Below are 14,237 nucleotides of genomic sequence, written 5' to 3'. Positions count from 1 at the left end.
AAGATGATAGCGTTAGCCATTGTCACAACCGAATACCTTTATCAGTGCATAATGAAGTCATGCAATAAATGTTTTCAAACCTTCCTATTTTTGACTTGGATCATTCTTGACATGATTAACCCCTTAGCTTATAATGTGCCTATTGTGTCTTTTAAAACTAAAGTCATATTTCACCTTATTAACCTTTCGTAGAAACAATGTTCGTGTAAAACGAACATAGCTGGACCACGACATTGCTGTGAACAAACATAACTGGAATCAACACGAGTCAGAGCCAGCATGGACCCACATACCATTATGTTGAACCAGAGTAGGAGTGCGACAGGGGGATACTCTAGCCCTTACTTTGTTCTTGAGTTATGCGTATTTATTTAAGCATGTGCTCAACGACGGTGCCAAACAAAGATTTAAAGTCTACCTATTGTTTCGGGCCTTGTTTTTCGCAAATCCGTTTACTCACATATCTCTCCCAGCCATATTGATATAGAATCTCAACAATTCTTTCCGAAGAACTACAGTATGTGAATATGTTATAATATTCTAAAACGGAAAATCATTCTTATTTTTATGCACTCTCTTGTTTGCATCAGTTTGATATCCAACTTCACTTGTTGACAAAAGGTCTTACATGCACTGGTTATGCACGTATGTGTATATACCATATTCCATCAACACCCATCACAAAAGGTGTGAGAACTTAAGGGTATTTACATCATCCTTGAAACAATATTATTCATATTTGTCTTTTATTTGTACCTCAAATGGGTGTATTATGTATTTAATGCATGAAAGTATTTAGCGCTTCGATTGAACATAGCATAAATTTCAAAGCAAGCATTATGAAACATAAAGCTTCAAATCAAATTTATCTGGCCTTATCGTTTTGAAAGAAGCATATATCATATACATACCATCATATGAAAACACTACTACAGATTTCTTGACGAAGTATGCATATTTTCATCGTCCTATATGACAAATAGCTCTTTATGTACAAATTGTTTTTAATGCTAGCATTTCTCTGTAAGGTCACCGTTGGATATTTGTATCGACATTGGAGAAAACATTCAAGTGGTTTTACATCATACATGTATATATCTCACTCTCGATGAGTCTTCTGCTCGATCTCCATTTGTAATTTGACAAATTAATTGATTCATCTATGATCAAATTACAGTTACTTAGTTATTGCCAGTATAATAATATATCTAATTAGTATTATACATGACAAATGTTATGAATGTTTACGTGATCTGACACGTATAAAAGTTTGGTAGATAATTCATCATGAAACTACATACACAAACAACATATTCTCCAATGACTGGACATTGGAACAGTATTCAATTTCTGCTTATGTATGTATTTTAAATTAAATATATTTATCAAATAACGAAAATGCTGTTGAAATATGCCTGTTATATCAACAGGCACACATGTGTTATCAGATACGATGTTCTACATTTGCTAGGAAATAATCTTTGAAGTCGAGTGAACCAGATTTCTGAGTTTCTAATATTATGGTATACACTGTGTCAAACAAAATAATTCAGAAGAGATTAAGTTTACAGAGATTGCGATAGCTATAAGCGAAGGAGGTATGTCCTCTAAAGTATGTCAAACACTTGCTGTGGACATATGTATGATTAAACACCGATTTAGCGCGAAGAACGAAGTTCTGGGTGTATTATAAAATATACATCCCTTTTTTTTCCCTTCCCACTAATATTAAACAGATATAACTGATAAAAAAATTGTCATCGTATCTCAAGAAAATAAAATCCATTGGGAATATTTCTCTACATTAACTATACGAAGAATACACATGGATACGGTTATGTGTCAGTCTTAATATGTCGACATTTGTCTAAGTATACCATCTGTGGAGTATGATCAAATTCCTTTAATAATTCTAAATAAAGTATTTTAAAGTTTACAAAATCACACTACATTATAATGTTCACAGATATTGTTCATAAATACTTACCTTTGTAGGTGTGATCGCCAGAACGGAACATAGAACACTCCAAGAACCGATCAGTATCGCCAATATATGCCGCATCGCCGCTTTCAGTTCTGCGTTAATCACAGTTAATGAACGACGGACTAAAATGTTAAAATATCGAAGCCCAACACGAAAAACGAAAGTTCTCACAACAGTTCAGTAAGACGCCTGCTGGTACTGTCCGTGATATAACGTGTATGCGTTATCTCTATGTCTATGTGGAACTCATCCTTGATTAATTGTCCTCCTCTTTCTCTGCCAGATGCCTGAATCTCTGTGCTGCTGTTACTGCACACACATCCGACGTGATGTCGTTACACCTATGAACATCGTCATCCCTTTGCTCTCCTCGACGCTCATTGGCTGACTGTTTTGTTTGACGCTCGCCAACACTAACAAGCAGGTATCGTCTGCCTGTACAATCGTCTGCTCCTGTTGTCGTCTGCTCGCACCACAGCCCTAGGATTGTCTTTTTTCACTGAGATTAAGGTTTCACCCTTTGGATATATTTACTGTTAATAGTGGTCAGAGGACACTTCCTTTAAAATATTGATGTCGGGTGTGATTTGAAGCATACTACTCCTGATCAGGCAGTTGGGCAGGTTCTGATTTGGCGGACCAATTTTGCGTGTGCGTCACAGTGAGGAATTCTAAGGTGTACTTGGACATTGTACTCTTTATATATTAGGTTTGGGATAAAGGAGTGTGCTTTGGTCAGCCTTTAAAGTGATTTAAATCTGAGGGTTTAGCCAGCATGGCTCATCGTTTGTCTTGATGTTAACAAGTTAATGACGTCCGATATCACAACTTGCGGGGTATTTTGTATTGGTCAGTATCAACAGAATGTGAGCTTAATGATCCCAAAAAGGCCTAAAAGATTAGGGCGGATTTTTGCAGGTGTTATAGCCCAACAGTGCAAAGCCCAACAACATGTTGACATCTTGTTTCATGATTAGACTCTTACTTGTGGAGAGAGTATGTAAATACCACTGAAACGTATTTCTCCCTATATGCAATTAATAAATCCATACATATATACTGTCTTACAAGTGTTAAGTTTTGCAAATATGGAATGGAAGTTATTTTGACATTTGCATGGTAGTGATTCTAAGTGTATCCCTTATCAAAGAGACTCAAACAAACAAAATGAAACAAAAGATGAAATGACATCATCTACTGACGTAATAAATGTTAATATGAAGTCGTTACAAGGAACAAACAGTGTATTGATTTATTTCTCAAGATATCAATGAGTACTATATAGAAACATTCAAATACTTCAAATTAAAAATTAAAAACAATTTGTTCCTCGTGAATCATGAATATATTTCTTAATTTCACTCAGAGCAGACAATCCGTATTTCAGTTAAGCTCATAAATATTCTCTAATCAAAATCCCCTTCTCCTGCATATTGCTATCACTATACATAACATATCCTCATGAAACATTGGCTACTCTACACATGTACCAGTGCACGCTCTGGATACACCCAGCCAGACACTGAGATAAGACCGTGTCTACTTAACAGGAGTGAAAACACGGGTTTCCTCAATTGCTCTGCTACCTGTTTCAACCTGACCCAATTAGCATGCTACGTGGCAGGTAAATATACCACGTTCGTGTGCCCTGGACCCGACAAACAAAGCTTCCACCACTTCACTGGACCTTTCATTCATTTCACCAATTCGGGTTGCGTTTCGGCGATTTTTTCTTTAGCCGCGTGCTAATATTTGTAAGAGAGCAACGTCCACGGATACATACAGAAATAGTTTAAAATGTGGACGTTCTACTTATAGTCTACCGTAGAAGGGTTGATCTCTAATGTATAGCATTGTTATTCTGCAACTAGCATTGGCAGATAAATCAGAGTAGTGCTTCCTCCACACCGCATTAACATATGTATTCAATAAGGCTGTTATCGTACCGAATCGTCCGGTTTTCTGCATCCGTAGACAAAGCATTTCATCATAAATGCGCTAGAGCACCTGTTCGCGAACACTTGGTATCATCACTATAAAAAAAAGATCCGTGAGATGCGCAATTTTGCCTTTATGCAAATTCCGTCCAACACTCACAGATCAATGTAGACACATTCCAATTTGAAGTTGACTTAAGGCACATATAACACGCGACTGAGCGACACTTTAATTGACTTTTGTCGACCGGATGAAAATATTTGTAATGCAAAACCTGGGGATCTCGATGGAGGTGGAGAAACGTCTTTTTCAAGTTCTTCCGGATTTGCAACTGTCAAATTTCCAGAGATGGCCGTGGAGAACCTTGCTTGTTTTTCTTTTCACACTTCATTCCAATATTTGAGTGAATTATTTTTTGGGTACATTGCATGACACATACAAGGGTTCATGTGTTAATTGATACAATGTCGTGTTTGTATACGTTTTGAGGGAATTTACATTTCAAAAAAGTTTGGATCAAGATTTGTTATGCGTGACGTGTCATTTGTTCTCACAGAAAGCCGCTGCTTTCACAACTGAATCATATTTCGCAAATATTATTATGAATTACAATTAAACCAACAATAACAATGAGTGATTTGAAATCGAAGGTCTCGTCAATTTCTGGGTAAATTTGATGTGTTTCAAACTAACATTAGCATGGTTTGTATTTCTTCTGGGTCATAAAATCAAATCATTAAAAGAGCAGGAAAACCTGTCATTATTGTTCACATGTTGCAAATAAAAGCCACAAAACCCTTTCTATAATCAAAAGAAACCTCTTCTAAAGGTACAATGTACTATTCCGGTTATTTCATGAGCTGCTGGAACATTTTTATTGGAATAACAAGGTATACATTTAACGTGGCTGATCAATGCAAATTTATATCTACACATTTTAGAAAAATCAGTAGCAGTAACATATAGTATTACGCTATTCACAAGAACAAGATTTAATAGTAAAAATGCATAAATGGCGACACATTAACTAATCTCTGATAAAGATTTCAATATTGCCATGCATATAATTGATTGTTGCTGACCCATTTAGTAGTATATTTCCCTGTGCTCTGTAGACATAATGAAGGCGTGTTTATTCTTTTGATATCAGACCGATTGAGCACAAAACATACATGCTATATGTAATTATGACGTCTTTTACAGTGACGTCTTTGCACCATTATGTCGTTCTGAAAACAAACTAATTTTCATACTTTTGTTGTTTACCCATGACACAAGTCATAATCATGGGACCAGTGTGGGGATTCCGGGTTAGAATTGCCCCCAACAACATATGCTTGTGATAAGAGGTGACTTAATGGACTCGGTGACTTGGTTGAACGCGTGTGATCGCACCCAATGGATTGTTTCTCATAATATCAATCACTAGTCCGTCTAGACTCGATTATTAACAGGGAACCGTCATGTAGCTTGACAACTGCTGAGTCTGAAGTAAATTCATATGAGTAAATGTTATAAATATTTTCGATGTACAATTGGTCATACTTGTTCCTCTACCAAAAGAAACACATCGAACGGAGATCCACAACCCCACGCAACCACAAATAGGTGGGAGTTTGTATTTTGGGTACAAGTAAATCTTCCATATGGCAACATAAACATGACACAAATCAAATCTTAAACAATATTTAATCAACTTTACAATTCATTAACGAGGATTACGTTATCGATTGAAATACAAATATTAAATGGTTCTTATGGACGCGGAACTAACACATGTCCAGAACTGTCTAATCAATACATCCAGTAATGAGGTTAACGTAATTGTCAATACACTATGTCGGTTTAACTGCCCACGACCAAAACGTCTGTCTGTCCACACCGCCTCCATCAATGTGTAGACATGGGCCGTGGTATTCAAGTCTGCACATGTACCTGTTGGGGTAATTAGTCGTAGGTTTTCAAGGCCCGATGTATTATTTCCAATGAAGACAAAAGAAGCTTTTCACCTGCAAAATTACATAGACTGGACAGGTTACTGTCTTGTTATGAATTGACATTTTGCAAAAGTTAGAAAAAAAACAGTTCTTAATTTATGATGATTTTACCCTCAGACACCAGAATTTCGTGTGCGGTTTGAAAGAAACTGCAGGCAAAAAACATTATACGCTTTGAAGGTGGATTGGACCAACACAGCGTAGAAACGTTATCAAAACATTTCTGGGCTGAAAACATATATATCGATGTTATTCCTGTCCTCGGTATGGTAAGCCAGATATCATTGCACTTTTTATAAATGGTATCATAAGTTGCTCATTGTCGGTTTATTTTTTTAATTTAATTTATTTTAGATATCGTAACTTTTTCATTATGTTTCTTTTTTCATATCCTGGAAACTGTTTTACTGGCATTTGATAACGGTTTCTATCAATATACGTGCCGATACCACATAACAGTTGCACGTTTGAAAATCCTGACGTTAAAGGCGATAATAATTTCAAAGTTTTCCACAATCCGCTTTCGTTCAAATGTTTGTTAATATTATGTAAACTGAACTTTCATGTTCCATCCGCTTCTGATTGTTCAGTGGTGTAGTATTGCACAGTCAGGCGTCACATACCCAGAATGATGTTGGTATTAGTCATCCTTTGAATTGAAATTGAAACCACGAAGTCAACTGTGAGTTGGACAAAGAGACTACTATAGTTTCACGACTGATGTTATCTGTGTGTAACTTTCAGCTGTCAATTCATTCACTCTCAAACGAAGTTTTAAATTCGGCGAAGCCTTCATTTGAATGTGCGTAGATGATAGTGACCTTGAAAAGGCACATCTAGTCCCTTAAGCCAGTCGTCATCCCTTTCATCTGAGATTCCGCTATTTAGTCGTTCTAGTCTGACCCAACACTCGGCCTAATTTGAAGAACATCAAAACAAAGAGATGTCTGCCATTACAATGTGGGCAACAGCGCTGGGTAATGGTAGGGAAGGTTGTAAGAAATGACATCCTATCCCATACTCACACTGACTAGATTTGTATAATGCTTTGTTTTTTCTGTGGATAAAAATACATATCACTATGACTTAACGTGATGGCATTCCGTATAGGAGGGGCTATGTACAAAGTTTGGCATAGCTGCCTGCATGTCGAGGCAGGGGAGTGTAGGTGGTAGTGTTGCATAGTTTTGTAAGCTTGTCATTATTTATTGTACATTAAACTTCAGATGCTCAGTGCTCTTCTTTTGCCCTGGCCTTCACAAGCCCCACCACAATGTACAATACAGACTTGTGTGTAAATGTGCATACTCCCTTTGTAAAACCATTCGTCTTTTAGTAACAAATATCTCGATTGAAAATGTCTTTTGTCAAGTATTTTAAAAACAGCGGCCGCGGCAATAAACGCGATCCCTTCGTATTTTTAGACTCATAACTCATAAAACAATATAAACTAAGTACGTTTGACTTGTGCCTGATCTACTACTGTTTTTTCCAATCACTCGGTGGTCGAAATAAAGAAACAAATGACAAGATTGTGATCAGAGTGATCAAACAAACATTGTTGGTCGGGTGTAAAAAGAAAAAGTGGTTTGGGGTAGAGACGTCGAAAGTGGTTCTTACTTTTTTCCTACGCTGGCCATCCAATTACTGAAATCAGCTAAAAGACTCGGCTGGAAGGAAAGGATGGTTCTCAAAATGGTTATTGTATTTACAGTAAAAGTGTCCAAGAAACACCTTCCTGTGTGACTGTATCTCACCTGCTCCTTCACCGATCTTCATCATTACACGATTGCAATGTATTGTTACCTTGCGAAGTGAGGTGAGCTAAAATAGGGTTTAGCGTCGTGTTGAAGATAATTTCACTCATATAGCGACGTGTACTCATTTGTAAGACGTTTATATAGTCTATATTTATGCCGGTTATATAGTGCTAGCCCATTGACATAACATCCTGCAGTTTTAACATGAATATCCAGCTCAGACACAGTATATCGACGACGAGCCGACAGGTCTTTGATTTATCCCCTTCATTTCCAGGGCCAGGAAGAGTAACAAGATACACCATCTTTTAAGGTATTTTGGTAAAAACGATCGAACCACCGACCTTCCGCTCTCCGGGCAGATGCTCTATCCACTGCACAACGAAGTCGGTGCACATTGCAGAGTGCAATACGAGTGCATTTAGCTGTGGTATGTAACCACCATCTGTATGTTACAACAATTTTAGTTCATCAAGTCATAACATAACGCTTTTTAGAATATAATACTTGTCATACACTCGGTATAAATCAACAACGGTTATCAACGTGCCGTTTTCTAACTTACTTATAGTATGTATGTTTCTTGGTAATAAAAAGACTTGCCAATGTGCAGTGCTATATATATCTGCGTGCAAACACGGTATCAAGGGGAATTGAAGTATGATGGAGAAGAATGTCCACTTGACAAAAACTGGTGCGAATGGTTTGTTCTGGTATTGGAAGCCTTCACGCGCATTTAAAACAGATTGTAGAGCTGTATTTGATAATGCCGACAGTCCACAGAAAGTTTTTTTAAGGAACGAATTTCATCCATTTTAAAGTGTTGTTTGTCTTAATGAAGGGCTCGAGTTTTACCACATTTTCGGGATGTGCAATGTTGCAAGGCACCAGATGTTGATTTAAACGTCAATTCAATATGCGAACTCAAATCTTTGTCACACGTGACACAAACACTCAAATTGCTCCCAATTACTACTGCAGTCCAAGTTGTATTTGCCAGACGTGATGGCCCCACTCACAATTCAGATGCATAAGACATTGTATCACATATTTAAAAATAATCACGGGTTCCATTTAGAAACATTTGCTACATTTGACAACGAACTCGTCGATTGTCTTTTAGTCTTTGTCAATACCTTATACAGTGACGGAACGGAACCAGAGCATTAATAATCTGCAGCAATTTGAGAAGAATAAGATTGGCATGTTGAATAGGCACCTACCCTATTGAGCGTTTGTTGTGATCATCAAGTTTTCTAGGCATTGAGTTTTGTAATCAGAGGCACGTCAATTATGTCAGTAGCATTTCCTATCGCTTACTTTTGTCAAGATGTGAGGTGAAAGCGCGTTCAGGATTATTTCACTCACATGGCGGCGTGCATTTATTGTTTGTATAAGTCCGGAATACATAGTTCTAGCCCACTGAGATATCATGCCGCATTTTAACGTGGATACCTCACCCAAATAATAGCGCTGACTCTGAGCCGACAAGTGCTTGGTTTATCCCCATAATCCCGAGCGGCAGGCAGAGTAACAAAAAGCATGACGGTGGTGTGACGCGTCCAGATGAACGAACCACCGACCACACCGCTCTCCGACGCCTTTCTGAAAAACTGATTGATGTCACCATTGATAATTTTCTCAACAAGGTCTGTGGGAAAATGTATTAATCTTATACAATGAGTATATCATTCTTCCCACCGAAAATAGTATCGAACATTATAGTAATGATATACAAAGAAGACTCACCATTACATCAGCTGCCTCGCCAAGGACCGTGGCATTAGCTATAGCTAAAACTCCTAATAAATTCTTGCATGTCCATGTGTCATACAGTTTCGTTTGTGAACTGTTTAAAATTGACTGCGTTTTCCGCTGTTGTGGTGAGGGACACCAACAATTGGCTTCACACATTGTATCCATGTGGGGAATCGAAGCCAAATATTCGATGTGACGAAGTAACGATTTGGGTAATAGGCTACCCTACCGCGCCCTAGTTAACAAGAAACGGACTGATTCTAAACTCCACATAAAATGAGACTTACATTAAAGAGTTCAACAAATGAACCACATAACGTTTGTTTCCTGAATTGTACATCTCTTTTTAACACAATAAGAATGGTCTTCTTGTTCACAATGCACCTTCTGTCGCGTTATTTTGTGAAGAGTGGAATAAATCAATGAGAAATAAAACATTTTGAAATCATGATCCTGAAAGTAATTTACTCTTCTATTAGCACAACAATTCCCTTATCATATCATGTTGTGTTTCTACATCGCCATGGACCCGTGAAGATCCGGGAAGGAATAGGTCTTCAGCAACCTATACTTGCCGTAAAAGGCGACTATGCTTGTCGTAAGAGGCGACTAACGGGATCGGGTGGTAAGGCATGTCATCAATTGCGTGGATCGATGCTCATGATATTAATTACTGGATTGTCTGGTCCAAACTCGATTATTTACAGACCGCCGTCATATAGTTGGAATATTGCTGAGTGTGGCGTTAAACAACAAACCAACAACAACCAACAACTACATCGCCATGATCAAAATGCATAGGCGCCTGTCTGCAACTAAACAAGAATCGATGAGAATCGCGGTCAACACCATCCCATATGAAACCGGTAACACTATCTTTACAAATGTTCAGGACTTGTTGTCAACCTGTCACAATATGTGAAATGCTGGGCTTCTTTATAGATAACATCTGTGTAAAAAATTGGAGCGGAATTTAACGCATATAAAATCGTGAATCGCTTTTCCATGATCTTAAGAAATCTCTACTAAAGCAGAGTTCATTATACGATTCCGATTACCTTCTGATGTCATTCAATAATTTTATAAAGCCAATTCCCTTCTTCTGATTTACACTTGAAATAAAAACAAAAAGACCATCATCTGTTTCATATTTAGAGCTATGCAATAAGATTCAGAGTGACAAAAAACTATCCACAAGACTGTCAGCTGAGAGAAATTACTATCCAACAGTCATTTCCCTTTCTGTTGAGCAATATTACAGCAGCTCCAGCCTTCTGTGTCTACATTTCACAACTTTTGAGATACAATCGATCACGTTATTCTTACAAAGACCGTCAAACTATTCTTGCTCAATAGTTGTTTTATTAGAGATACAACATTCATGCTTTCAAAAAGTATTATGGTAGACATGTGAGGGACATATTAAAATTTGACTCACAAGTAGCCAAAAAGGGGGCAGTTTTCTATTTTGTCTTGTACCATACGTTACCGTGTTTTTTAAGGTGAACAGTTGACTTGCCTTTGTATGTGTTTGTGACGGGTGGCACCTGTAGGGCAGGATACACCTTGTATAGTGAGTCATAAGCCCCTGCTAATTATACACGAGTAAATCATCGAATAACATAATCGACGCTGACTTTAGCAGTTATTTCTTATAATTATGGAAAGGGTTTTGTCGCTTTTAAATAGTTGCACAGCACCCTGATCATTGTCTTTAAGATGGTGTTCCAGTCTCTCAGATAAGGTACGCCAATAGAAGAAAACGTGTTGAGGTGTATATTTGTTAACCTCTCAGTTTAAAGTGTTACAAAATAATTATCTCTTTTTTCTGATAATGATACATCCTTGAAATATTTCCAGTTTCAATTTTAACCAGATTTATTTTATGAGTCCAAATATTGAACATATTGCAGTCTTAAAGATGGCTTTAATCACGTAACCGATATGAAACCGATTACCATTGGTATATAAGGTTTCCATTGTCACATGCGTTTACAGATGATATGGATTCCGGAGAATGTGTGTTTGTTTATCTTAAATATATAAATGTTATAAAGCTGAACGATAGAATTGAAAGTGTTTGACATGAATCAATTCAGATTGTGAACTATTTTCCCATACGCTTCGAGAACAAGTTCAAGTGTATTTTACAAAGAAAGACACCAGGTGTTAAAACATAACATTATAACTATGCTTCAACGTGATATTAATTAAACATAAATATTATAAGGTGTTTAAAGAATGTTTAATATGAAGATCCGCACTGGACAACCCTGTTCGCCAGTTGCTGAAAACAAATGATAATCATATCTTTTTTTCATGTCTATGCTCATCGCATTTGACGCCAATGCATATGACACATGTCCATCTCTTCTGTCTTTTCTATATGCAGACTAAATATGAATCTCCCAAACACCGCTGATTTTTAACATTGCCTTCAAAGAGCAAGCCGAAGACAACGGTGCACCTGAAATAAATACAATGTTGTAAATACCACACGAGGAATCCACGTGGGAACAATCATCGTGTACATTACAGGCGAATCAATTTCACTGTCCTGAAATAAACATTGACTCCTTTAAAACTCCTGACAGGCATTTTAGATTTACAGGGCTAGATGTGCCATGTGGGGCGGCGGTATAGTAGACGATAGCCGTCATTCTTTCTTTATCTCTATCAAATATATGGCCCATGTATGGGGTTGCATTTAGGTATCTGAGCCTTAATCAATCCGCAATACATGATGAGCTCCACCTTTGTTAAGAAGTTAATATCTCCTTCTTTAGATACAGGGAGGTTCGTGATGCCACAGATAGTTTCACTGGACATTTCTCGACCTTTTTTAATTTTTCTTGCAAAGCTTTCTGTTTGATTATTCACATAGTTAAGATAAAATCAACTTAAATGTTTCGTTATGAAACATGTATGTGGTGTAAGGTAGTTGTTTACTTTATATATTATGATTCAATAAGCATTCAACTTTAGAAACAAACATGTATATTTCTCACACGCTTTAATGTGTATCTTAAAATAAGTCAGTGGCCGATAATTTTAATGTCGGCATGAAAATTAGGTCTAACTATTCAATTGGTACATATTCCATTCAAGGAATACTGCTTTTATAAATCTACGAACGTTTCACATCCTCAACTATATTCACCACAGCTGTACATAATGAACATTTACTTCACAACCACCACCGTCTTCATAATTGTCGGCGACATCGCTATCATAATGTATTGATTCAGTACCTAAACATGTGGTTTATCTACAATAGTGAAGGATCCTGTTTTTTACCTACCATAGTGAAGGATCATGTTGTTTACCTACCATAGTCTACTATAGTGAAGGATCATGTTGTTTACCTACCATAGTCTACCATAGTGAAGGATCACGTTGTTTACCCACTATAGTGAAGGATAATATTGTTTTTTACGACCAATATCTGAAATTGAAATTCAACGATAACATTACTCTACTATCGCACGTGATGACAAATTTTGGGTTTGTTTTGGCCGCCACTGTGCCATGTGCCTGTCGAGCACCTTATCCCTGGGACCTGCCTGCTAGTTTCCTGTAGAAGGTACAGATGCCACGCGGGTATTTCGCATGACACCGTCAGGCTTCGCACTGTGTTCGCTTCGGAAGTTCAGTCAGTGTTGAAATCCAATATTAGGAAAAACACTTGAGCAGATTCACATAACCAGTGACAACATGTGACTCTAAGTGCGACAATTGAAGGTCAACAATGAAAAAATGAAGACTCATAACTGTATTATAACAAGTGCTGACTTTGTTTTGCCAATATCAGGATCAGTCGCAATTGCTGTTTTCCGGCATTCCAAAACTTTGTTCCACCAGGACTGCTATAAAACTGAAAATCCTACGATTTCCGGTGGTGGTTTTTGGTGTTGTTATTTGGAGATTAGGATCTACGAGTTTGAAACCCAAACATTCGTGTACTTGATTTCTGTCTTGTTATGGATTGTATGTTGGACAAGTGTGAACCCACTGAGCCTATCAATAGCTTCTCGAGTTGGTGATAGCTCAAGTTTGGTGGTGCAAAAAAATATGTTTCCCTGTTTTGAGATGAAGCTATCTCGTTCCACGTACACCTGATTTAGAACCAGGTTTGATACACTGCAAAACCGGAAAGGCAAATTAACAATTTGAAAATGGTGTCACTTCCACTAGAATGTTTCCTTCAGAAATAGCTACATCACGCAACTACCGTAAATCCATTCAACACTTGAGATCAGTTTATTTTCAAGTTGAGCTCATGTGTAAACTATTATTAGATGCCAAATTAAATCCCGTTCTTATCAAGAATTTACAAAGTCTCTACAAACTAGAAGAACTTGCCAAAAGGTGACACAAATGAACTTTTCTAACTAGTTAGTTATGTTTCATCGTCAGAACCATTAAGCACCCAATTAACGATTGGCGACAATTCGACGCTTACTGTCTTCCACAAAGTCAATCAGAATTATTACAAAAATGTACTAAATTGGCAACAGACATTTGCAGACAACTTTTGATGAGTTTTGACATGAGGTATTCAGTCCATATATCTTGCATATATAGACTGTTGCAGAAAATGGTACGTCAGGTTTTGTTTGAATAGCAAGCTGGAGGCATGGGTATCTTGCATGTGTTAATTACTATCAAAATTAACATAGATATAACGATATGTTATCGATTAGTCTTGTTTGATAATTAATGAAAGATGTAATGAGAGCTTTTATGTTATTACGATTTTATTTATGTCGTTGTCTGAATTGTATTACTATTGAACACATA

At 37.2% G+C, this 14,237-nt stretch overlaps 1 protein-coding gene across 2 annotated transcripts in view; it reads right to left on the bottom strand.

The window, feature by feature from the left end:
* The window catches only part of LOC124147094 (mucin-2-like), a 33,932-nt gene extending 31,637 nt beyond the window's left edge, over positions 1-2,295 (bottom strand). For both annotated transcript variants that reach the window (XM_046517710.2, XM_046517711.2), the window contains exon 1: positions 1,988-2,295. In XM_046517710.2, the coding sequence (XP_046373666.1) occupies positions 1,988-2,062 (75 nt within the window). In that variant the 5' untranslated portion in view covers positions 2,063-2,295. The remainder of the gene's footprint in view (positions 1-1,987) is intronic.
* Between the last annotated feature and the right edge of the window lie 11,942 nt (positions 2,296-14,237).

This window comes from Haliotis rufescens, unplaced genomic scaffold (genome assembly GCF_023055435.1).
Source record: "Haliotis rufescens isolate VD_foot unplaced genomic scaffold, xgHalRufe1.0.p SCAF_1, whole genome shotgun sequence".
NCBI lineage: Eukaryota > Metazoa > Mollusca > Gastropoda > Lepetellida > Haliotidae > Haliotis > Haliotis rufescens.
This window is presented reverse-complemented; position numbering and strand designations above follow the sequence as displayed.